General features: G+C 45.9%; 1 protein-coding gene across 1 annotated transcript in view; it reads right to left on the reverse strand.

The window, feature by feature from the left end:
• Positions 1–26850, reverse strand: part of CNKSR3 (CNKSR family member 3) — a 144300-nt gene that overhangs the window by 43315 nt on the left and 74135 nt on the right. Inside the window, exons 2-4 of the mRNA XM_006882751.1 lie at positions 12042–12205; positions 3930–4132; positions 1870–1957 (exon numbers count right to left, since the gene is read on the reverse strand). Of these exons, the coding sequence (XP_006882813.1) occupies positions 1870–1957; positions 3930–4132; positions 12042–12205 (455 nt within the window). The remainder of the gene's footprint in view (positions 1–1869; positions 1958–3929; positions 4133–12041; positions 12206–26850) is intronic.

The raw sequence follows: 26850 nt of genomic DNA on the forward strand, positions 1-26850 counted from the left end.
TGGCGTATTCTCTTAGCTACTTCCTGCTGAAAAGGGACGCTGTGGGTTTCAGGGTGAAGATCTTCTCTCAATACTCTAAAGGGCCCCTTTGGCAGTAGGAAACACATAGACTATTATGGAGATTGATTTTGGAATTTAGATGCACTCTACAAAATAAAATTTTAAAAAATATTTAACAAGTGTCTGCTGTAGGCCAGGTGCTAAGACAACTGGTGGCTGTAAAAACACATAGTCTGATAAGAAACTAATAAAAAAATAAAGCATACTGTCACAGACACTAGCTAAGTCTTGGACAGGCTGATATAAAACTTTTTCAGCCTTCATTAAGATATCTGGTCTGGCCAAAGTGCTGGGAGTGGAAATGGAAAGAAACAATTCCCCACTAAAGCATTTGGCAGCGTGAAGCTGCCAGGCTCTCGGTTCCTGTGACCTGGAGACAGGCCCATGAGACAGGGGCGACCTGCCAGCCCAGGTCCTAAAGGAAAACTGAGGCAGATTGCCCAGCTGGCCTGTGTGAGCGCACAAAGCATGACGAAGGGATACACACTAACATTACCTACCTCGTCCTGCCTGATACAGCCATTAACCAGAAGTCAAAATGGAAAGAATATTAAAAAGCAGCCACAGTATGATAAAGGCCACTGTTGTTGTTTGGTGCCATCGAGGCAAATACAACTCAGAGCGACACTACGAACAACACATGTGAACCCCATCCTATCCCGTGCCATTCTCATCTTCTCTGACATGCCTGAGCCCACTCACTGGTGCAGTCACTGTGCCAGTCCATCCTGCTCAGGGTCTTCCTCTATGCCCCCAACCTTCCACCTTTCAAAGCACAATGTCCCTTTCCAAAACACAGCCTCTCCTAGCAACATGCCCAAAGTAGGTGAGAAAAAGCTTTGTCATCTGTGCTACCAAGGAGCACTCAGGCTGCACTTTCTCTAAGACATATCTGTTCGATCTGTTCATGCTATCAAGCTGACTGTGACTCATAGAGCGCCCATGAACAACAGATCTGAACCTTGCTCTGTCTTCACAACTCGACCATGCTCAAGTTCATCGCTTCAGTCACTGTCGATCCAGCTCACGCTCACTGATGGTCATCTTCTCTTGGGCTGACCCTCCTTTCCCAGAATGGTTATCATTTCAAAGGCATGGTCCCTCCTGAAAACACCCTCAGAGTGTGTAAGACAATGTTTCATCATCCCTCTCTTTAAGGAGCACCTGTATAGCACTTTCTCCAAGACAGACTTATTTGTTGTTTCATCAGTCCATGGGATATTCAGTACTCTTGTCCAAAACAATTCAAAGAAAACAATTCTACTGTCATCCTTATTCAAAGACTGTAGTAACATCAAAGTACCCTAGATTTCCTACTGAAAAAAGTCATTAAGTGTTCTAACATTTCAGAGAACATGCAAGACTATTTGAATATTGTTTTAAAACAAAAGAAGTCATGAAATCTTTTGATTCAAAAGCCATGGGTCAGTTTTCAGTGAAGCCATTTGTTCAAGGCCCCCAGTTTTAAGCTTTCTGTCTCTCTCTGATCCTGACAGAAAAAGAGAATGCTACTCCAAACCTACATGTTGACGATGTGGTTGTTGTTGTGTACCAACGACATAAGAGTAGCTCATAGCTCACCCTCCAGTGGGTTTTCAGAGGCAGTAAATCGCAGGAAAGGAGACTGTCCATCTTTCTCCCACTGAGCAGCTGGGGGATTTGAACTGCGCGGCTTTGGGTTGGCAGCCCAACTCCTTACCTCTATGCTACCAGAGTTCTGTTGATGAAAAGATGGCAAACACACCCAACACACACACTCCCCCTCCCAAAACTCCTCACAAAGTAGCAGTGGCGACCTGAGGTACTGACCTTCTGGACTATAGTGGTCAGATCCAAGCAAAGCTGAATGATCTTGTTCTTTGTGACTGAGAAATCTGTGATCCCCGTGAACGGAGCCCTAGAAAGAAACAGAAATTCTTTTTATTAGAAAAAGTATCCGTTGAGATCCCACAGTGTATGCTGAAAAGTGCAGCTATGCAACAGGCTAATTTCAATTATCAGGAATATCAACCATCGGCTTCCTCTCCAGCAACACAGCAAGAGGGAATCTGGACAGACAAAAGCCAGAGCAGTGTTAGATAAAGACCTATCAGAAAAATGAGTCTAGAGAATGAATAGCCTGGCAGAAGTCAGCCAGCAACGTTCACGCCAACCAAATAATCATTCGTGTTTCATCGCGGAAGCAGACAACCTTTAGCACACTTTCTGAAGTGACTCTCTAAGCTGAGGTTAATGTGTTACCACGTTACCCTTTCACGGAGCTCCCGTGGCCTAGTGGGTAAGGAGCTGGCAGGTATTGTGAGTTCACTCGCTGCTCTGCAGAAGAAAGATGGACTCTCTCCACTGCTGCTCTTTACAGCTTCTCAAACCCCACTGTGGTTGGTGAGTACCATCGAGTCAGAACTGACCCACAGCTGACCCTCCAGCAGGTTTTCAGAGACAGGAAATCACACAGGAGGAGACTGTCCACCCTTCTCCTACAGAGCAGCTGCTGGATTCGAACCACGTGCCTGTAGATGCAGCACAGCTTCTTATCTACGTCACCCGTGCTCCCTGAAAACCCACTAGAGGGTCAGCTATGAGTCGGTTGCGACTTGATGGCAATGAGTTATGTTAAATATTCACCTTCACGGTAAATTCCAAGCCCCACTGCAGGCCAAGTGGGTTCCGACTCATCGCAATGAAATGCAGGAAGGAATAGGAACGAGCGCCCTATGGCTTCCTTTCTTCTTTTAAATTTTATTATTTTCTGTGTGTGTGGCATCAAATCGGATCTGACTGGTTACAGGAAAAGAATGCCCCTCCTTCTCCAGCAGAGCATCTGGCGGGTTTGAACTGCGTGCCTCTGGGACTGCAGTGCAGCTTCTTGCCACTAGGCCACCAGAGCTCCCTCCATAAGGCTTTCTTACGTAATCGTCACAGTAAGAAGATCTGGTGGGCCAGTGGCCAGTGGTTTGAGTCCATCCATCAGCTCTTCTACAAGTGAAAATGAGGCCATCTATTCCAGTTAAGATTTACAGCCTCCGAAATTCAGTGTAGGGAGGACTGCCAAGTGGTCAATCAACTTGATAGCTCTGAGTTTGGTTTTGATCTTTATCGAGAAGGAGCAATGGTGGTGCAGTGGTTAAGCGATCAACTATTAACTGAATAGTTGCCCAGCTGAACTTCCTCTGTGAGGAAAAACGAGTGGTATTCTGCTTCCAGAAAGGGGGGGGGGGGGGTGGTTATTCTTAGTGACCGTCAAGTCAAGCATGACCCCTCGCGACCCTAAACCTGGTCGTACCCTGTGTCATCCTCACACTCTCTATCACACTTGAGTCCACGGACGCAGACACTGTGTCAGTCTGTCTCTCTGAGGGTCTTCCTCTCCTTTGCTGACCCTCCACCTTTTCAAGTATGATGTCCCTCTCCAAGGAATAGTCTCTCCCAACAACATATCCAAATTACGTGAGATGAAGCTTTAGCACCTTTACCTCCAGAAAGGGATACAGCCTTGAAATTCCTACCAGGAACTTTCATTCTCTCCTACAGGGAAGCTATGAGTCAGAATCAACAACAGGCTTGGAGTTTATGGATTTGGGGGTAATTTTTACACTAGTAGGATTCTGGCTTTACTTCTATCATTGCATGAAGAGTGTTTAAACTACCATCCATTAGGTTAGAGCCAATGTCAAGTGACACATCCCACCCAGAGGCCTTAGTAACTTGCAAAGGGCCCCAAAACTCCCACTAATCCCGGATTCCGGGAGTGTTTCTGTGAACGGAGCATGCAAGGGGTAAAAACAGCTCCATCTCCCCAGAACACAGCTCAGCCTTCTTTCCTGTGTGAGCCTGCTTGACCCCGACAGCGAAGCCCACCCTGCGCTCACCGGTCCAGCCACGCCAGCAGGGCCTTGGCTGCCCCGATGAGCTCCACCACCGAAGTCAGGAACTCGTTGGCCGGCTTGCGCGAGGTGTTCCCATCGTAGGCAGGGCTCTTCCGCCGGCTGTTGATGTAGTTCTGTAAGTTGTGGCAAGAGGATCGAAGTTTCAGAACCAAGTTCTTCATGTTATCAGTCTCCAGGCCGTAATTCTGCAGAAGACAAAACAAACAAACAAAAAAGAGCAAAGGTCAAGACAATCGGCAATAATAGCCCAGTTTCTCAGAACTAGGTCCCCAAGACCCCTGGTTACTTATACAATTCACTTGTTTGGTGTTGAATACCATTGAGTCAGAACTGATGCACAGCTGACCCCCCCCAGTGGGTTTTCAGTCATTAAATTTCACAAGAGGAGACTGTCCATCTTTCTCCCACGGAACAGCAGGCAGATTCGAACTGTGTGTCTTCAGGGTGGCCGCACAGGTCCTCACCAGGACACCACCAGAGCTCCTACCACAGCTGCAAAACCCCACCTGGGCTGCCCCTTGGCACTCATGTGATCTTCAACTTTCTTCCCCTGAAGCATTCTTCCCACCCATATCTTGGTGTGGACAGATGTTTCTAGTCACTTCCACCCTGGCCTGACCACTTAGCTACCAGTTCTCAGACTTGCACTACAGCCATGGGGAACCAGACAGCTCTGCATTCTCGGTGGGGATGTAGGACACACTTTCTGCTATTCAATGCCATCTGACACACCGTGTTAGACTTTCATCTCACTGCTGTCCCATGTGCCAGAGAACAGCTGCCCGCTGGGTTTTCGACACCACTAAGGAGGCACGGTGGTGCGATGATAAAGCGCTCAGCCGCTAAGGGCACTGACTCCATGGAGGAAAAGATGTGGCGATCTCTCTGTTCCTGGAAAGGCAATAGCCCTTTGGGGAAAGTTCCCCTCTGTCACGTACGATCACTAGGAGTTAGGATTGACATGATGGCCCAGGAGAGCAATCTCTACATGGCAGGTCACCAGGTCTTCCTCCGCCAGAGTCACCCACCAGGTAGGTTCAAACCACCAGCGTCTGGGTGAGGAGCAGAGTGCCTCAGCACTGTGCCACCGTGCTCCTCATCCCACACCTGGCCGGATGCTGACAGCATTCCTGGCCTTGACACAGAAGCGTCAAGGTAACCGCACAAAGCCCCATGCCTAACACAGGGCTGGCTCAGGACCCCCTCCAGGCATCAGCACCAACACTGCCAGCTTCCAACCACTGGACCCATCTCCCTGTCCACACACCTTGCCCAGAGAGGACAAAGGGACAAGAGGACACAATGTGGATACAACACAAGGGGACAGACTGGACCCTGCAGATGCACAAGGCAGGAAGTGTACTAACGGCTGTATAACAACTCAAGATTTGACCTGGCCTGTTCCAACCCGCTTCACTTCAGGGGCTGTTTCAGCTGCAACTCTCAATTCCCAACCCTTAACGTCCTCCTTTCTTCCTGCTTCATCTAACCTACCCACTTCAGTGCTGTCTCTCCAACTCTCCAAAACAGAAAAGTAACAAGCCAACTGCTACTGAGTCCGTTCTTGCTTAAAGACAGGACCGAAAGAACCGCCAGAGTGTCCAAGGCCATAAGTTTTTATGGAAGCATATTACCTCCTCATCCTCCTTCAGAGCAGCTGCTGGATTCGAACCACCAACCCTTCCTTTCAGTTAGCAGCCCACTGAGTAACTAACGTATCACCAGGCTCCTTTTACAAATCATGCTTCAAAGCCAAAAGGTACAAAGCACAAATACACTTATATTTGCAAATTACTTCTAAGTCTGCAAGAACTATTCTCCCCTAGTCAAAGTTAACAATACAAGACTAACAAACTGATTTAAAACAATTCAACAAAATCTTCTTGCAGTGTTTCTCAGTTCAAATAGACTTTGTTGAAATTAATTCTTTGGTCTTATTCTATGTAAAATAAGTAGTATGTTTGTCGAAAGACTACAAGAAATTAAGTATAAATATATTAAAATAAAATTCCTCCCAGATGCACTAAATGAACACTGTCTTTCACAAGCTTGTATTACTGTTGCTACTGTAATATTAATGAAGATTCCATATGGATAGCAATCAGTAGACAGTCCTACAGAGTCACTGTATACATTCTTGAACCTCCTTGCCGTCATGTTCCAGAGACTAAAATGTGCTACTAATCTTCCACAGGGAAGCCAAAAATGAAAAAAAAAAACAAAACACCAAAGATTTCTATCGTGACTTTGGAAATTTGAAGACACAAAGACATATATGTCCATGACTGAAGAGCACACACAACACAGCCTGTTTTTAAGGACTGGTGACCAATCAATAGAACACGTGGCACAATCTGTAGGGAGCTGTGTGTCCAGCCTGGAGCCAGCACCTCTCCGGTGGTTCAAACCCACCAGCAACTCCACAGAGAAAGATGCACAATCTCTTCCTGCGTGGTTTGCAGTCTCTGAAAACCTGCTGGACGGTCAGCGTTGAGCTAGTTCCTACTTGGGAGCAGAGTTTTTTAGTTGATGTCCCTTTAGTCTGTCAACTGCTCAGACTGCCAACGTTTAGCAGGAGTTTAGAGCTAAAAGCAAAATAGATAGATAGATAAATAGATAGATAGATAGATAGATAGATAGATAGATAGATAGATAGATAGATAGATAAAAGATAGATAGATAGATAGATAGATAGATAGATAGATAGATAGATAGATAAAATGTTTCTATGGCAATGCCGCAACAAAGTATCGGCAACTTTGATTATTATACAAAATTCACTTCTAAGCGTCAAGAGGATTCAGTGCCTCTTATTGTTAAAAGAAGTTTTCAACCCTGGTCTTCTACAAGTCTGCACTTTGAATGCCAACACAAGGGAGGGAGGTGCTGCTTCTCAATGATTCTCTTAAATTTACCACTCAATTTGCCCTGGTTCATTTTCCCGTCCCCCAAAACTAACTAGGGGAGACATACTTAATTATAATAGTGTCATTTTTAAAAGAGAAAAGCAAGGAAAGGCGGAAGGAAAATTCCCTCCCCTTCAAACTTACTCTGCAGTTAAGGCGAGAACAAAAACCTGATTATATGAGCTCCAAAGAATCTCGACTGTACAAACATCATCAGGAAAGGATTATTGACTTAAGTGCCCCACAATGAAAGGCAGAAAATGAATAACCTCTTAAAAGTAGACTTGATTATTTTCACTAGAAGCGTCTGTAAAACATATCTCCCTCAGAAATTGCTTTAAGATACAGCATCAGAAGATACAAATTAAGCAACAAATGAAACAAAGCTCTACAAATCCCAGCGCAGACTGAAAGGCTTCCAGCAGAGTCTCACTTCATTAAGAGCTAGCCATTAAGATCATTTCCTGGTCTGAATGGGGAAAGAAACTCTAGACCGGAGCAAAGGAAAGTGATTTCTCATCCTTCGGATGCCTTAGAATTATTCACATTTCCCTTGGGACAAATCCTATCCAACTCCTCAGCCCTCTCCCTCTGTCCCAACGAGCTCCAATCATGATGAAGGGATGTCAGAGCAATTAACTTATTGATTTGAGTCAACAAAGCATAACCTAACAAAAAGACTTCTCAATTTTCCTGAAGGCACCTAATAAGGTCACAGCCATTCTACAAATTGCTAGGAAAGACTCCAATTCCTTCACAATCTTTAGTCCCAAGAAAATAGGGGCATGTTTTACGCACTGTTATGGGGAGATGATGAACCATCTCGGGGATACATGACCATTCATAAAGTTCTCCAACCAGCTAGGATCATTCCAGGTAATGGCACATTTATGTGGCATCACTCAACGCATGCAATGGTTCCAACGTGGTTTACTTCCCCTTACTGCCTCTACCCTGAACATCTGTACAATCGTTTCTGCCTGGATCTTCAGGAACCCAGGACTTCACTGATTTGGCAAAGAACACAGGTAACAGACATACTTGGAAGCTCTGAGTCACAGTCCAACAGGACTTCCTGCAACAAAGAAAATTCTGTGTGCTGTCCAATAATAAGGCAGCTGCTAGACAGCACAGTGACTGAGCTCTTGAGACGTACCTAATATCACCAAGGACCTTGATGTTAATTCATCGTCATTAGTTTAAATTTAAACAATCGCATGTGGCTTAGTGACTCTCCAATGGAAAGCAATGCACATGGTCTGTGTAAATTATCTTCTGCTCAGATGGGAGGCAAAAAAATTGGGCTCAGCCTCCGAACTCTACCAGGAAATGGTTCTGGTGCTGCCTCACACACAAGTCCCAAACCACTCCACAGAGTTCCTGGGTGAAGTCCATGTTCTCAGCTGTGAACCAAAAGGCTGAGATTCGAGTCTACCCAGAGCTATCAAGGGGAAATGGTCTAATGATCTACTTCCTAAACTATCAACCATTAAAACCTATGCAGCACGCGTTTCCCATGCCACAGAGCTGAGTACCATGAGTTAGAACTGACAGCACTAGCTTGGGTTTTTTGGAAGCCACTCCACCCTGGTCAAGGTCAATATTCATAAAAGGTGCCTTCTCTTCTTGTTGTCTAACCAGGACTAACTATATATGGTCCACCTGCTCATCTGTATTAACGTCTTAATTGGTAGCTGATCCCTAGTTTATGTTCCAAGGGAGTCTGGTAGCCTGGTGGATAAGGAGTTGTATCATCAATCTAAAGACTGATGGTTCGAATTCACCAGCTTCTGGAGAGAAAGATGGACAATCTCCTCCCACGCAATTTACAGCCTTTGAAAACCTGCTGGAGGTCAGCGCTGAGTCAGTCCCAACTCGTGAGAACTGACTCATGAAAATCAGCATCCGCCAAGCCAAGTGACATAAACGCCACATAAATCCTCCGTCCTAACACAAGGGGCCAACTGCACGTACACATCAACTATCTAAACTGTTCAAGGCAAAAGTTCTTGGCAGTGTTTATACATCTATACGATTTGAGTGTTATTAAACATATGGTTTGCTAATATGTATCCCAAGAAAGTAATTATTAAAAAAGAGATTAGATCAAGATGAAAGATATTCTGGTAAAACTCTCCTAAAAAGCCTTCTGAACACCCCCCCCAAAAAAAGGAGAACTTTGCTTTGTGTACCCTCCAAAGAACCTTCTGGTAAATGCATCCCCTGGCACTCCACCACACAAAGCATGTGCAGAATGAATCTGAGGTCAAAACTTTGTCTACAAAGGAAATTAGAAGGAAATTGTAGGAGATAAAACACAGCTTCGGGGGCTGGCACTCATCCAGCTCTGTTCGCTTTTGTCTAATATTTTAAGAGTATGAAGTGGGGAGAGCAGAAAGAGTGGCCAGAGGTCTCTGTCTTGTCCATTAACCTACATAATGCATCCAGTCAACCCTTCCACCTTCAATTCTGCTGCAGATCCCAGAGCAATCTATGGGGCCTCAAAGGACGGCTGCAAAGTGAGAGACGGTCCCCATTTGCAGAACATCTAGCAGAGAAAATGGGAGTGCAACATTCCCCAGGAAGTTATCATCAAGGCAAATTAAAAGATGTTTCATTACATAAAGCACCTACAGTTGCAATAATAAACACTCAGGTATTTTTTCCCCTGCAGTGCTAAGCACACACACCGTCCTACACAGCCATGTCTGAAGTGGGTGGGACTGTTGCGATGAAGACTGCTTCCCCGGAGGTTGCACAGGGAAAGCTTTCAGCCACAGCGCCACGGGGATTAGAATTCAAGATCCATGCCTTCCCAGCAACGCTCAGACCACTTGGCTGCCGCGTCTCCCTTGTGACAACTCATTTATCAACTGTAAAAAATTTCCCCGTTACTTTCCTGAACAAGGACAGTGCATCTCAGAGAAGACAGGACTCTGTCCATTTTAAGAAGAAGAATACACACAATGCAGCAAGTGTCATATAATCAACGGAACCCAGCCCGGCACTGGCCAAATTCTCAGGAGCGCATTCTTTCCCACCGTTCTCAGTGATGTAATTGTATATGCCCCTGGCGCAGGCTCCGAGCATTGGTAACCCAACTTAAATGCCGCTGAGTCTGTCCCAACTCTGGCACTCGAGTAAGCTGCATCCTTGAGGGGCACCAGGACAGAAGACTTGAGTTCCATCCTGTGCCAACCAGTTTGTAAACAAAGTGGCCTCCCAGGTGTCAACCAGGTCACAGGTGCAACACAACAGGACCACATAATTGCCCAAACCTGAAATGCTCTCAGTTTTGCTTGTATCATGAAAAGTTTTCCGTTTACAAAGAAAGAGTGCATTCATCTTTTTTTTTCCATTTTTTATAAAGGATAAAAGATGCAGAGGATCTCTGTTGTTGTTGTTGTTGTTATGTGCCATCGAGTTGTTTGCGACTCATAGTGACCCTACGTACAACAGCCCTAAACTCCGCTCTGTGCTGTGCCAATCACACTGTCTCTGACACTCCCATCCCGATTATCCCAGTCACTGAATCAATCCACCTCATAGAGGGTCTTCCCCTCCTGTGCTGTCCCTCCACCCTATCAAGCATGATGTCCCTCTCCAAGGACCTGTCCCTCCTTATAACATGTCCAAAGTATGTTAGATGGAGCCTCAGAATCCTTGCCTCCAAGGAGCCACCCAGTTTAACCCTTTCCAGGATGAATCTGTTTGTTCTCCTAGCAGTCCATGCTACTCTCAATACTCTTCTCCAGCACCACAGCTCAAAGGCATCAATTCTCCTTCTATCCTCCTTAGTCATTATCCAATTCTCTGATACATAACAAGTGATTGCAAAGAGGATCCCTAGTGAAAGATAATTTTCTAAATGAAAATGACAGCTGGGTTCTGATTTTCATGTCTGTTTTGGTTACTACCAGTCACTTGCATTTGACAGATACTCATGGCATTTAAATAGCTTGTGTTTCTTACCACAGCCCGCGAAGTGGCAGCTGAATGGGGAAAGTATGAATTGGTTCCATTTGGCAGATTCTGATTTTTGGCTTCGACATGATGGAGTGGAGTCCTGCCTTGTTCAGGCAGTTGTGTTGTACCTGTGACCTGGCAGTGTGGGTCATCTGACAGCAGAAAGCATAGTTGTGACGTCAACATAACAGCCTGAACAAGGCAGGACTCCACTTGGCCGTGTTGAAGGCAAAAATCAGAATCACAACTACGCTGTTCTGCTGTCGGAGGAGGAAAGCATCCATAAGCAAAGCAATTGCTGCTGAGTCAGTGACTCCAATAGCAATTCCGTGAGGATTAGAGTGGAGCTGTGTGCTCTACCAGGTCGTCAGGGGGTGGAAGCTTTCAGAAAGCCAGATCTTTCTTCTGAGGTGGCTGTGGGTTGGGTGGATCTGAACCAGCAACCTACCAGTGAGTAGCTAAGTGTTTAGCCTTCTGCATCACGGGGGCGGGGGGGGCTCCTACCCATGGATAACACCTAACTCAATGAGTAAAGATGTTTCTCAATCATACTTACTGGGCAAATTAGACCACGGTCAGATTTCGACCCCTGTGGCATAGCTTGCCAGCCTTTCATCTAAAAAATTATTCCTTCTCTTTTAGGGCTTCAAATTGGCTCAAACCAGTTCACACAGGGCTGACGAAATGAAATCCAAACAGATTAAAACTTTTAAAATTTGAGTGAGAAGGAACACTAACTAGAACAGGAACAAGAACAGGTCAAAGCCATGGAATAGGAGTCTCAAAAGAAGCAGAGGGGGCCCTTTCAAGGGATGAGGTGGGTAACTGGATTATCAGCTGGGCTGTGGACAGTGTCAAAGTGACGCAGTCTGTCACCCTCTTTGAGTGGGACACCATGGTTTCTGATTCTGTCCACCAAGAGTTTTTTTTTATGCAATGTGCACATGGCCTTTGTTTTCTAAGGAGGAGACCCCGTTTCCAACTGACCTGTCGTTTCCCCATTCCAGTTACAGCCCCAGGACCTTGACATTGTATAAATTAATATCTACTCTGGGTTTGCTGTCTCAGCCATGACTGAACCAAGAAGAATCGATTCAAAGCTTTGTTTCCTTCTCTTACTATCTTATCTTCAGTTTGTAGCTCACATCAAGGGATCATTAAGAAAGTGAAGGTGTCCGTGGCAGTGGTTTTCAGGAGCCCAGGTTCCTTCCCCAGAACTAACCAGCGCACAGAGAAGGTCCACGGCCTCTAGCACGAGCTCCTGGTGTCCGATGCGGGTGACACCCAGTTCCTCGAGATCCTGGTGGGAAATCTGCAGCAGCTGCTCTCCGTCGATCTTCTCCCGCTCGAACTTGTGGACATACTGCTGCAAGCAGTCATCCAGCCCTACCAAGTCGAAAAGAAAAAGAGCCTCAGTGACACTGTGTTCCCGCACTAAAAACATTCCCACGTCTTTACGCTGAAAATATACTCAAGCCAAACACACATCCATTCAACATGGACCATTCAATGGTACTGAGCACATTCTTCAAATTGAACAGCCGATCTTTTTCCAATTGGCTCCTTCCTTATTGACAAAGACTCTCTTCCCCAAGCCTCATAGTTAATCTTTAAATTGCTCTTAATAAGGTGACAACTCACAGCTGATAGTCTTTCCTTATTAAGCCACAGTGTTGTTTAAAGTATGCTCCAGGGGATACATTTATTCATGGTTTGAAAATTATAATTATCCCAGGGCAGTAGATTTGGGGGATCATCCAGTCTCACTGCCTCCAGAAACTCTGGATTCCAAGAGAATTTAAATTCTGCTCCACGTTTCCCCCCTCTTGATCAAGATTCTTCCAGAGAAGTTTAGATCAAATGTTCTGCAATGATAGCCAGGCACCACCCATTTCTAGTCTAAATGCAAAAGAGGTAGTTGTGATTGTCGTTGTTGTGGATTGACATCAAGTCAAGCAGGATTCATAGAGACCCTATGAACAAAAGGCCTAAAGTCTTTCTAAAACTAGCGTCATTGATCAGTTCCTACAGTTTCCAGAGGCCTGTTGTTTAGGCACAGAGACTATTAACCATGTACTTTAAAGAAAGAAAAAAAGCCAATTCAACTCAATCTCAGTAATAACATTTCTGCTTCCACTGTTATATGATGCATACTTCAATGAATGGGTATCTTTTGAGTGATAGCTTCTTATCTAACACACACACACACACTCATACAGACACACATACACACATACTTTTATCCCTACAAAATCTGTGTTTTGTGGTTTGGGGGCTAGGACAAGTAGACTCAAGGTCCAGCACTTTGACAATACCAAGGCCATAAATCTCAAGCTTGGTGATCAGTTTCTGGTAAGCCTACAACTATGAAAACCGGGGGAGCAGTTCTATTCTGAAACACACAGGTTATCCCTGGGTCAGAATCAGCTCAATAGCAACTAACAAGAAGAGTGTCCTTGCATCTCTGCCCCGCAGACTCTCACCATCTCCCTCCTGGCGAGTTAGAAAAAGACAAACAATGAAAATTTGGTTTTCTGCAACTAGTGCAAAAAACTAACAGATGACTCAAATGTCAACTTGCACAACTCTGGGGCCAGGATGCCTGGCTCCCACCACTGACCACTCCACAAGGGACATCAGTAGAAGATCCTGGATAGAGTCAGGGGCACCGTGAAACAAAACTCACACACATACAGGCTTACTCGTCAGGGCAGGCTTACAGGTCCTTCGGAGACTAGTAAACTACTGACATGACGGCCCTTAATGACCCTTCAAACATAGATCAACACTCAGCCCTGTGGTTCACCTGCTGGCTGGACACTAGACGGTCTGTAAGGGGAGCTCTGTGAGCAGAAGGAGCTCACTCCCTGGAGAGACCAACCACAGGAAGTCCAAAGAGTGGCACTTACCCAAGGCTAACACCCAGAAGACAGGAAGGAGACAGAAGGACTAACAGAAATGAGGATCACAGAGAGACAGAGAAAAGATGGTGGTTAAGTGGGAGGTATTGGCAGTAAGGTTCTAAAACAAAATGTGTATAATTGGGCTGCCTGGAAAACCCATTTGTTTTGCAAACTTTCACTCAAGTAAATTTTAAAACAAAAAGGAGAAAAAAACCTGATTCTTTCTGGTCAATGTTTTTTGTTGTTAAATGCCACTATATTGTTAGATCACTATGGCTCTCAGCGATACTATGAACAGACTGGCACCATGCCCACTCCTGCACCCTCCTCACAAATTCTGCCATGCTAGAGCCCAGGGTTGTTGCTGTCATGGTGTCAACCTGACACTCAGTTCCTCGAGATCCTGCAGCAGCTGATTTTTTATAAAAGGAAAACAGGAAAAGGAGGCAAGGGAAAAAAATTATGGTAAATAAAATTATCATTTTATGATAAACAGAATAAAATTTGTTTATGGTAAAATAAAACTACGCCAACCTCCCTAAGGGGACATCCATCTAGCAGAAGGGCTTGGTCACACACACGCCAAGCTGGAGCCGTGATGGTCACCCAGCTCTTCACTGCCAGTCTGGGAATGCAGTGGTGTCCATGGTGCGACCACTCTGTCAGCAGGTGGTAAACAGAGGGCCGGAAGTGCTACAGCGGCTGTGTCTCAGCCCCCAGTCCCCAGATGCTCTGCAGAGGGTCAGGGTTTCTGAGCAGTGGGTAACAGAGACAGGACTAAGGGCGAGGAAAGTGCCTGACAGCCTCATTCATATTTTAGACATCAAGAAAGTCAGGCTAGTGGCGGCTACATAAGCTGTTACCATGTAGCTGGTGAGATGGATCAGGAGTTTTCAAAGCATCCTCATCTGACTGTTTCAGAGGAGTTCAATTCAATCAAGGTCTGTCCTACACAAATGTTGTGTTTTTACATCTACCTTGTCAAATGTTAAAAAAGACAACCCACAGCTGTCGAACTGATGCCAACTCACAGCGATGCTCTGGGTTTCCGAGGCCATAAATCTCTGCAGGAGGAGACTGCTCATCTTTCTCCTCTATAATCACTGGTGGATTAGAACCACTGACCTCTTAGATGAGCAGCTCAACAAGTAAAAGCCTACTCCACCAGGACTCCTTATACCACCACTTAGCTTCGTGTTTCCCCAAATGAACAGTGAAGTCCAAATCCACAAGAGCTGCTACAGTGTAATCACAGGATCTTAAGGGTGCTTGTTGGCACCCTTGAGAATGGTCTAGTAGGATTCCAGCTCACAGTATCCCAGCAGACAGCAGAGAGTGGTGGTTTGGACCAACCCAGTGGCTGTGGAGGAAAATGATCTGGCATTCTACTCCTGTAAAGCTTATCAGCTTGGAAACCCTATGGGCCAATTCTACTGTGGATCAATTCCTGACCAGTGCATCTGGTGCATGGCCACCACTCATCTTTCAGGAGATGCCTGTGTGTTCCGATGATGTTGAACAAGTTTCAGCAAAATGCTCAGACTAAGACCAGGAAGAAAGGTCTGGCAATCTAGTCCTGACAATTAGGCAATACAAAGCCTTTGGATCTGCACCTGATCAGGGCGCTGGAACAGGACCAGGGGGTGTTTAATTCCACTATGCTGGGTGTCTTCATGAATTGGAAGCTGATTCGATGGCAGCTAACAATAACAATGGTAGTTTACAGGCTTTCCCCCTTAAGGGGTATATGTATATTGAATGTGTGAGGTTTTAAATAGCACAGCCCCCAGAGTTTTATGATGCAGATACATTGTGGCCTATTGTTCAGTTGTCCTATTGTTCAGAAGACAATTAAACATTTATAAACAGCTAAATTAAAGTGCTATACAATCTCACAATGGAGCAGAAAATCTTTAGTTTCAGGTAAATGGGACTAAAGTTTTCACAACATGTAGCAAATCACTCTTCCACCTACTTTCCAAATACACCAAACTCTTTCTAGTTGCCCAGCCTTTTCTTCATAGGGCTTGAAAGTCCAGCAGAACTGAGAGAAACATCTAATTAAATTAAATACATTTAATTTATATAAATAAAATTAAACAGAATTCACTGTGAGGCCATTTCCTTCCAACACAAAGGAAAGAGAATGTTCCCACACACAATGGGAGAAGCATTCTAAGACTCAGACTTCATCCAGTCAATCCATCTGAATTATCTTAAACTTTCAGGGAAATCCTTGGGGGGGGAGCTAATTTTTTTTTTTTTTTTTTTTAAGATTCTTGCTCCACAGAAAGAAACTGAAAGAAGAATCAACCATTAAGCCATTTCTGGAGTTAGACTATAATTGTGTACTGCCCAGTTAAATCCAAGCCACAGTCATCCTATACAGAATACAGTATAACCACCCCCAAGCCGTGGTCTTCTCAATTACTTGCTACGCATCTGAGAGCTAGACAATGAATAAGGATGACAGAAGAAGAACTAATGATGCCTCTGAGTTGTGATGCTGGAGAAGAGTACTGAACACACAATGGACCGCCAATAAATCTATTCCAGAGAAGACCAAAACAAGTAGCTCTTTGAGGCAAGGATTTTTAAACTCTATCTCACATACTTTCAGCACATGGCCAGGGGGGACGGACCCAGACGACCAGTCCTTAGAGAAAGGACATAATGCTTGGAAGAGGAGAGTGTCAGCACAGGAGAGAAAGACCCCAGATGAGATGGATTGACACAGTTACTGCGGCAGCAGGGTCAGGTGTGTCAAAGACGGTAAAGCTGGCTTGGAATAGGGCAAGTTACCATTTATAGGGTCACTCTGAGTTATAGTCAACCAGATGGCATATAACTATTTAAGTGTCTCAAAGCTTATTGTTGTTATGGTTGTTGTTAATTGCCACCGAGTGACAGACAACTCATAGCAACCCTATGAATGAAAAACCTGAACACTTGAATAACTTTCATGATGTCTCCAAGTTCATAGTTTCTAGAGGCAAGCTATTTTGGAAGTGGATGCCATTCTTGCTTCCAAGCTTGTTTTAATCAGGGAACTCCACCAAACACTGACCACCATGGGTAACCATTATTGCATTTGACACATCAGAGTCACAGTGTTTAGCATCACAACAAGCACAAGTTACCTCTGTACAGCAAATGGACAGACCAGTATATGACTTAGAAGAATGTTTGACCAAAACAATTAAAAGCAGGCATGAGGGCTGCAGATTTAAAATCGCCCACCTTTAGCTTGGGAGCATAACTTTCTATCCACTAGGCCAACAGATTATTGTTAAGTGTCTCACCAGAACCAGAAAACAATCCTCAGTAGAATCTGGCTGCTCCAGACAACTTCCCAACCTGGAATCCAGCCCCAAACTGGTGACTGAATGCCTTTTTAAATAGGAGGCCAAATCCAATCAGCTCACACCCAGTGGCGTGTAAACATTCCACACCTAAGCCTCACGAAAATCAGAAAACAAACCTCTGTAGAATCCAGCTGCACCATCTCCCCAACCTGGATTATAAAGCTAAAATAGTTCTGTGTGCATATTTCAAGGTTTTTTTCTCCTAAAAAATGGCAAGTAGGTCTGAATTATTGACCATTCAGCTGGCAACTGATCACTTAATTCTTGCTCCACCAGGGATTCTTGAAGCTAGGTTGCCTGGGTTCGGTTCCCAGGCACACTTCTTAGTAAAGCATGCTATACAGCTGCCTCATTTGTTGAACTGAGAGGAATAGTACTGCCTACAACAAGAGGTGTCATGAAAACTGTGTCAACTTCTGTCTGTAAGGAGGAGTTCTGGTGCACAGACCACGAGAAGCTGTGCTGCTAAGCCAGGTGGCTCCTCTCTGGGAACCTACATCCACCAGCGGCTCTGATGGAGAAAGGTGGGCAATCTCTTCCCACGTGCTTTACAGCCTCCCCAAAACCTGCTGGAGGCTCAGCTGTGAGTCAGTTCCTCCTCAAGATCAATGAATCTCTCTCTCATTGTCATTGAGTCAGAAAGGACTCATCGCTGACCCTTCAGCAGATTTTCCTGAGTCTGTGATTCACAGGGGAGGAGACGGTCCATCTTTCTTCCTCAGAGTCACTGGTGGATCTGAAGCAGCAGGAAGGTACCACCTCTGTGCTAGGGGCCCAACTCCCTGCAGACTCCACCACCAGAGGGGGGTGTTGTTGCTGTGTGCTGTGCAGCTGGAGCTGGCGCAAGTCTGATCCTCCCGCTGGTCTCTGTAAACTACAAATCACACTGGAGGAGAATGCCTCTCTTTCTCCCTTAGAGTAGCTTGTAGATTCAAACCATCGAAGGGGCAACCTTTGTGTTACCAGTGCAACCCCTACAGACTACACCACCACAGCATACAGAATTCCATCAATTCTGTTAAACCAATCAGCCTGTTGTACTCACGCCCTCAATTTTTCAAGTGTTCAGTGTAAAAGTTGCTGGACACAAACCCAGATGACACCCCCCAGCCCCCAGAACACTACAAACTAGAAGCACCCACGCTCTCAGCAGCCCATGTGACCCTCTTCCCCAAGGTAATCATGGGTTCCACCTAAAAATGTGTGAGATTCACAGCAGAATGAAAGCACCACAAAATCGGAGCTTTGGTTTTGTTCTCAGCTCATTCTCCTGCCGCCACAATATTGCTGGTATTCAATAAATATTTGTGGAATACATAAATGAATTCTCAAACAGAGAAAGGCTGCTGCGTAAATCTATCACACACCAGTGCACAAACATCACTCGGCTTTCTTTTCTCAGGCAAGTAAGCGACTCAAAAGATCCACAGATAAAGAAATCATCTTATGGTGACATCATTGGCAGAGTTTCTACTGTGCCCTTCTACGATTCAAGGATAAAGAACATTATTTATACACTAAGAAAAAGATCATAAACAAGATAGAACTTCAGTGCCAGTCTGTGAGAAGATACTTGGCCTGAATAGAGAATTCATTTTTACTAATTAGTTCTCTCACTGTTATTAAGTCAGAGCTGATTCACAACTGACTCCCTACCAGGCTTCCAAGGCAGTAAATCACACGAAAATGTCCATCTTTCTCTCAAAAAGCTGGTGGTGGATTTGAACTGTCAGAGACCTGGCCTTTGGATTGGCAGAGCAACTCCTTACAGACTGCCACCAGAGCTCCCTGGCTCCCTACTAATTAACTAACCCTCCACAGCATGGAAAGAATTCTATACAGGAAGATGAAGAAGCTAAAGAATATGTCCCAATGCAAACCTTCTAAGACTCTATTAACATGCCAGGCTGCTAACTGTAGGTCGGCGGTTCAAATCCACAAGCTGCTCCTTGGGAGAAAGATGGGTAATCACTTCCCATAAAGAGTTGCAGCCTTTGAAGCCAAATGGAGGGTCATTGTGTGTCTAAATCAGCGCTGTAACAGAGGGTTATTCACATAAGGAGCCCCAGTGACACAGTGATAAAGCATTCAGCTGTTAATCAGCAAGTTGATGGTTCAAATCCACAAGTGCTCTGTGGAACAAAGGCCCTGCTTTGTGAAGCTCACAGCCCTGGGAATGGGGTGGGGGCAGTGCTACTCTGTTATGTGGGGTTTGCTAGGAGTCAAAATCACCTCAACAGCGGCCTACCACAATGTTTACTCCTTAATCTCCATACATATTAAAATCAGACCATTAGCAAGTCCACAGAAAGCAATCAGTTCTGTCTTTATTTCATTGGAAAGAACTACAAGGCCAGAATCCTCTGACACAGAATGGAGTCAAGGGCTGGGAGCTCTAAGCGAAGGAATATTGTGTCCTTGAGTGTGAAGTGCATTGTAAGTACATTAGTCAGATGGCGGAGCCCATAAAAAGTTGTGCCACTTACCCAAAGGCTCTGAATATCCATCAACAGTCCTGTGTAAGAAAAATGGGCAATCTCCACCTGTTAGGATTTACAGCCTCGGAACCACAATGGAGGTCGGCCAGGAGTCAGAACAGACTCAATGGTAGTGCATTTTAAGCTAAAGAAATGCTGTTGAACTGATTCATAGCTGATCCTCCAGCAGGTTTTCAGAGGCAGTAACTGTGCAAGAGTCCATCTTCCTTCCTCAAGACCCAGGATGGGGTTAATTGTATGAATTTAAAACTAAAGGAATATCGTTGTTTGGTGTCACCAAGTTGAAGTGACTCCGAGCTATAAATTGCACTGGAGGAGACTGCCCATCTTTCTTCCCCAGAGTGACTAGTGGATTCAAACCACCTACCATTGGGTTAACAGCACAACTCCTTACCACTTAGGCCATCAGTGCTCTCGAGGTAAAGGAATAACAAAGCTAAAGCAGTTCTAATCCACTAGCTGCTTCGAAGGAGAAGGATGAGCAATCTCCTCCCATGCAAGTAACTACCTCTGAAAACTGCCATCAAGACAGCTAGGGGTCAGTTCTGATTTGAAAGCACACAACAACAACAAACACAAACAAGAAGTCTAAACACTCCACCATCTGGGAAGGGCCGGTGTGCACATCACAACCCACAGCAACAAGTCCACAGTTTCATTTCTTTCCCAGAAGAACCAGCAGGAGGTAAGAGAGAAGTGAGAGTTTTGTTTCTAAAGCAAGTTCAGCCATCTAGCTAGTAATGGATCTTAGAGGACTTACGTCATGCTGAAGACATCAGATGTAACAAAAAACCCATAAGTCGGGCTGTCATCACAGAAGTAAAAGACGCACGAGCTGTCCCACACTTAGGGGAGTCTGGGGGGAAGGACTGGCAGGTCCAAGGAGGGTGGTTCAAACCCACCAGATGCACCATGGAAAAAAGATGGACAATCTCCTCCCGTGGAATGTACAACCTATGAAAACCCGCTGGAGGGTTTTCAACTATTAGTCAGTTCCCGCTTGATGGAATATAACAACACAACACCAAACTTGGAAATGGCAAACATCTTCACACCATGATCATCTATAGAAGTGAAAGTAGGATTACCTCAGTTCAAGGCCTCAAGCTATCCCAAGAACAGCTGTTCTCATTCATTCGAGAAGCTGGACTCTATAAAGAAGAATGTGAGATCAGGATAGAAGACTCATTAACGACCTGCATTATGCAGATAACACAACCTTGCTTGCTGAAAGTAAGGAGAACCTGAAATACTTACTGTAGAAGGGCAGAGATTACATTTAACATCAAGGAGACACAAATCCTCACCATTGGACCAATAAGCAACATCACGATAAATGAAATTGCTGATTTTACATTACTTAGATCAACAATCAACACCTTTGGTACTAGCAGGGAGATCAGGAGACCTACTGCACTAGGCAAGTCTGCTGCCAAGGACCTCTCCAAACTACTGAAGAGCAATGGTGTCAGTTTGAAGACTAAGGTGCTTCTGATTCAGGCCATGGTCTTTTCCATCACTTGTTATGCACCTGAGAGCTAGACAATGAATAAGGAAGATAGAAGAATAATTAATGCTTTGAGCTGTGGTGTTGGAGAAGAGTACTGAATACCCTATGGATTGTAAAAAAAAAAAAAAACACAACCAGATGTGTCTTGAAGAAAGCGCAGCCAAAATGCTCCTTGGAGGCAAGGATAGCAAAGCTTTCCCTTACATACTTTGGTTTGTTGCTAGGAGAAGCTATTCCTTGGAGAGGGAGATCATGTTTGGAAAGTTGGAGGATCAGAAAGAGAGGAAGACACTTTATAAAATAGATTGGCAGTGACCATAGCAATGGGCTCAAATATGTCAGAGACAGTGAGGATGGCACAGGATCAGGCAGGATTTAGATTTGGCGTTCATGGGTTGCTATGAGTTGTACTTGACTTGATGGCACCTAACTGCAACGACAAAGCCACAGAGCTCCCTGCTAGATGCACATCACACAGATTCATGTCGCTGTTAAAGCGTACAGATACCTCTGGGTCCACTCCAACTCATGGAGACCCCCATGGGACAAAGCACTCCCTGACTGTATCCTCCCCATGACAGGTTGTGGGCCTGAGAGCACTGTGACTCCCAGGGTCCTCCGCGGTCAATTTTTGGCAGTAGATCACAAAGCCTTGCTTCCTGGTCCACTAGTCCACCCTCATCTGGAAGTTCTGCTGAAACCAGTTTGGCATCGTAACAACATGCAAACCTTCACTGACGGGCAATGGGGCTGTGCCTGCCATGCAATGGCCAGGAATCAAACCCAGGCCTCCGATTCTGAAGGTGAGGATTCTAACACTGAGCCAACCATCAGAGCCGACACACACATACACCACACACCCATCAGAGTGGATGTTAGCCCCCAAACCAGCACGACGAGTCCTGGAAACACAAGCAAGATCGAAGGGAGGAACAAAGCCTTCCACAATCTCTGGTAAAAGAAATATGTCCTTTCCAGGGCTGTGTTTTATAATTCAGTAGCCAGTTCATTGTATCCAGTTTTGCAATCCGTGCACCAGGGTCAGGGAAGGGAGGCGGGAGGCCACATGTGGAACAGAGAAGAAAAGAATGTGCTGTGTCCAACACATCCTCTCTTTCCCTCTGGCGCAGCCGATTTTGCCAAAACTATAAATTAGATTCCGTCTGGAAACCAAGCATTGGCTGCAATGATCCTTACAGAAATGCATTCGCCAAAAGCAGCGAAGAGCTTTCTAGACTCCCACGCCTGCGCCCGCGGCACAGGAGTGCAGGCAGACAGCTCGCTCTTGGCCCTGGGAGAGTGGGGATGGGTACCAGCGGGTCTGAGACGCAGGCAGCGTCAAACCTGCACTTCCAGCTTGACGGCAGCCTCACAAACAGCACTGCCAGGGAGAACTGGGCGGCGTGGAGACAGCACGTTCAACCCTCTGCTCACTAAGATTTTCACGAAAAATTGCTGTTCAGGCATCCTTTTGAGAGCCGTGGAGATGCACTGATGCACTGATTTAATTAAACTGCTTACTGAAAGGTCAGTGGTTCAAATCCATCAGCTACTCCGCAGAAGAAAAGGCATTTACTTCCATAAAAATTGCAACGAGCAGCCATCGAACGCCCTGGAAACCCTTAGGGACAGATCTGTTCTGTCCTTCCAGTTTTCTGTTAGTCAGAACCAGTTCAATGGCAGTGAGTGCACAAGCCACTACCAGCGCTGCTGTCCCCACCACAAAGCGGTCCGCCAAGCAGCCAGGCTTTGTAGTAAGTCAAGACCCCATAGGTGGAAGCTTTCCAAGAAACTGTTCACATCAGGTCTCCCACAAACTCACAAAAGCTGAGGCAGACCTGGCCTGAGATCCCCAAGGAAGAAATGCATGGATGGAAAGTGACTTAATCAAACACAGCTGTCCACCCTCAATTTGCCTCACTGCCCTCATCAAGTCAGAACTGACTCCTTGTTGACTCTTGGGCAGGTTTCCAAGCCTGCAGATCTACAGATCGCACAAGAGGAGACTGGCTGTCACCTTCTGAATCACTGGGGGATGCGACACGGAGGCCTTCAGGTTACCAGCACAACAGCTCTACAGAGGAGGCCACCAGAGCTCCTGGATCTGCCTGCCCACAGACCCTCCCCAGGCCGCCCACTAGCAGGTCTTGGGTGGCGGGGGGACTCCCCGAGCCTCCAAGACCTAGAACGAAGTAGACATCAGGCGCCAAGCATGGAGGAGCGGCCATGTACTCACTCTTCAAGTACTTCAAGATTAAAGGCTTGTAAACAAAGGACGGAAAGGACTATTAAACCCATTTTACAGGCCAGGAGATGCAGCAAATGCAGTACCTGCCTGCTGCCTGGGGCTCAGCTCTGCCCCTCACCACCCGGGGGGAGGGGGGACTGTTACATGTTACTAAGTGGCTGTTACCTCGCTAGGCCTCTGTGTTTTATGCCCAAAACAAGGAGGGCATCAGTTTATTCCTCACTTATGGGGTTTTCAGGACAATTAAACATGTCAAGATTTGTAAATGAGTTCATATTCTGAAGACACAAATACTATTGCCAGAGACATAGTAAGTTCTGGTTGAGTGTAAAAACTAGGGGGAAAATACGTTTATGGGTGTTTTTTAAAAGGAACAAGGAGGGAGAGGGTTTGGGGGTCACAGGTGGACAGCAAGGTGAGCACGCAAAGCCACTGCAGCGCCTTTTGAAAGGCCAGCACAGCGCCCTCTCTAGGCGGTGAGAATCTGAGTGCAGGAAACTGACACTTCCAGCTGCCCCATCCTTCCCATCGGCTGTGGACCAAGGCTCCTACAGTGGAAGTGGGGCTGAAGGAAGAATGTGGCACTTGCCCCACCACCCCCAAGCTTGACCACTTCCTGAGAAACTTAATAACACCTGAGCTGGTCACATCTAGAACCAGACCAGACAATGGATCCTGATAAGGGTCTGAACTTGAGAAAACAAACAATAAAAAAAAGAAATAAATAAAATAAACAAACAAACAAACACATAAACAAATAAATAAATAAAAGCTAAAACCTAACTAAATTAACACACCAAATTCCAAGAAGTACCACATCTTAGTCCTCCCCAGGACCCCTATAAAAAGGAAACCCCCCAAACTGCCCACGCGCCATTTGGATGCTGTCTGCATACCATGCTGCTGGGTCAACCTGGCATCCCTCTCAGACCGCGCAATAAAGGCCTGTTCGTTTCTTGGGACCAGTTCCTTTCTTTATCTCTCCCTTGCACCCTCGCGCTCTTTGTTTATGTCCAACGTGGATGACTGTTATAAACACCCACCTTACTGTGCATTGGGGTGGGGAGGAGAAGGGGTAGGCAGGGACCCGCACACAAGGAGAGCAGAGCAAACCCAATGAGGTGGCTGAGGCGCAGAGATCAGCTGCCCGGGACCAGCAGCAGGACTGTCCACAGCACTGACTTTTTTTTTTTTTAATAACAGTATTATTGAGATACAACACACACACCGTACAATCAGCCCATTTAAAGTATGCAGCTCACCGGGTTTTAGCAACCTCATCACATTTTAAAGCTTTTCAGTGTCCCTTTCTCCACAAAGCACCCTGCCCGATGCTGTCAGGCACCTCGGGCCCACCTTTGTCCGGGGACATCATGTGAGAGAGATGTGAGAGAGAACTGCACCATCGTGTTTTCCAGGCTCCTGTGAGAGCAGCTCGCCAGGCCTTTCTCCAAGAAGCCAGAGAACCCTTCTTACAGGGCTGGACCTTGGTGCTCCCAGAGCTCCTCCCACTTCCAAAAGCAACTGCCAAGCTCGGCCTGGCCCGGCCCCAGGCAGCTGCCCATTCATGTATCCGTTGATCAGGACGTCCCCCACAAGCAGAATGCTAAAACAGAGGGACTTCCTGAGAGGGGCTTCTTTCCCTTATTAGCATGCTGTCAGGTTCTTCAAAGACTCCCAGACACTGAACATGCCACTCCCCTGTATCATGTCTCTTTGGCTTCCACTTGGGATGAAATCCACAGCCAGCACGTTGTGTCTGCCTCCCCGGCTCATTCCATGCCCCCTTTACCCTCAGCCATGACGCTCTAAGTCACAGGGGTCTTGATCCGGTTCTCGGAACAAAGCAAACAACTCTCGACCTCAATCCCTCTCCCAGCAATGTTCCTTTTCCCAGAATGCCCCGGCCTCTTCAATCCCTAATCTCAGCTCAAACATCACATGCACAGAGAGAACTCAGCTGACAGCACAGCGTGGTCAACAATCCTGGTTATATCTGTATATTCTGCCTGCAGTGGGGTTTTTTTTACATAAATTAACTCCTTTATTGCAGGCTGTTTGTTGTTATGTGCCGTCAACTTGCTCGCGACTCAGAGCGACCCTATGTACAACAACAGCCCTAAACTCTGCTGTGTCCAGTGCCAATCTCACCGTCTCCGACACTCCCATCCCGATTACACCAGTCACTGAATCAATCCACCTCATAGTGGGCCTTTCCCTCCTGCACTGTTCCTCTACCCTACCAAGCATGATGTCCCTCTCCAAGGACCTGTCCCTCCTTGCAACATGTCCAAAGTATGTTAGACAGAGCCTCAGAATCCTTGCCTCCAAGGAGCAGCCCGGTTTGACCTTTTCAGGATGAATCTGTTTGTTTTCCTAGCAGTCCATGGTACCCTCAATACTCTTCTCCAGCACCACAGCTCAAAGGCATCAATTCTCCTTCTATCCTCCTTAGTCATTGTCCAACTCTCTGATGCATTACAAGTGATAGCAAAGACCATGACCTGTATCAGATGCACCTTAGTCTCCAAAGAGACACCATTGCTCTTCAGTACTTTGGAGAGGTCCATAACAGCAGACTTTCCCATGGCAATATGTCTTCTAATTTCCTGACTGCTGGTGCCAAAAGTGTTGACTGTGGAGCCAAGCAAACTAAAGCTGTGAACAATCTCAATCTCTTTACCACCCATGCTGATGCTGCCAAGTGGCCCAGTGGTGAGAATCTTTGTCTTCTTGACACTGAGCCTCAATCCATATTGGAGGCTGCAGTCCTTGACCCTCTGCAGCAAGCGCTTCAGGTCCTCCTCAGTTTCAGCAAGCAGGGTTGTATCATCTGCATATCACAGATTGTTGATAGCTCTTCCACCAATCTTGACCCCCACATTTCTCCTCATAGAGCCCAGCCTCCCGGATAATCTGTTCTGCGTACTGCGGGCTAGAGATGCTTAAATTACAGGAGCTTCTCCTGTTCTCTCAGTTCCTTCAGTCTTCTGATGGTGACATCCCTGTGACTGTGGATGGATGCTGCAGGTCCAGGCTCCCCCACCTACCATCTTCATGCAAGAACCACAGGGCTCGAACCCGACAGCTCACCTCTTCATTTGAGTTTTGCCTGAGAAGGAACTAGTGTACTTGGCCTGCTGCCTGATTTCCATTTTCTTCACTATCTTCCCAAGGGAGGCACCAAAATGGGTCCTGTCTTCACCAACAAGCCTGACTTTCTTGGTGCATTTTTAGCCATTTCACCACAAACCAGCACCAAACCCAGAGAGGAAGCTCTGCCTTGTTCCTGGGTAGATTCAAACCCCCAACCCTTTCAAGAGCTCCCAAGGACATGTGTCTGCACCACGACTTAACTCTGGCTAAAAAGAAATCAACAGTTTCTATGATGTAAAGTTCAAAATATAAACAAGCACTGAGGAAAATTAACATGCAGAATCACACACATAATAACAGGCAAAAGTTAGTGTCACTTAATGTTGTTATTGTTGTTGTATGCCATCAAGT

The sequence above is a fragment of the Elephantulus edwardii genome, unplaced genomic scaffold (assembly GCF_000299155.1).
Source record: "Elephantulus edwardii isolate Elephantulus edwardi_28Jun2011 unplaced genomic scaffold, EleEdw1.0 scaffold00024, whole genome shotgun sequence".
NCBI classification, from domain to species: Eukaryota; Metazoa; Chordata; class Mammalia; order Macroscelidea; family Macroscelididae; genus Elephantulus; species Elephantulus edwardii.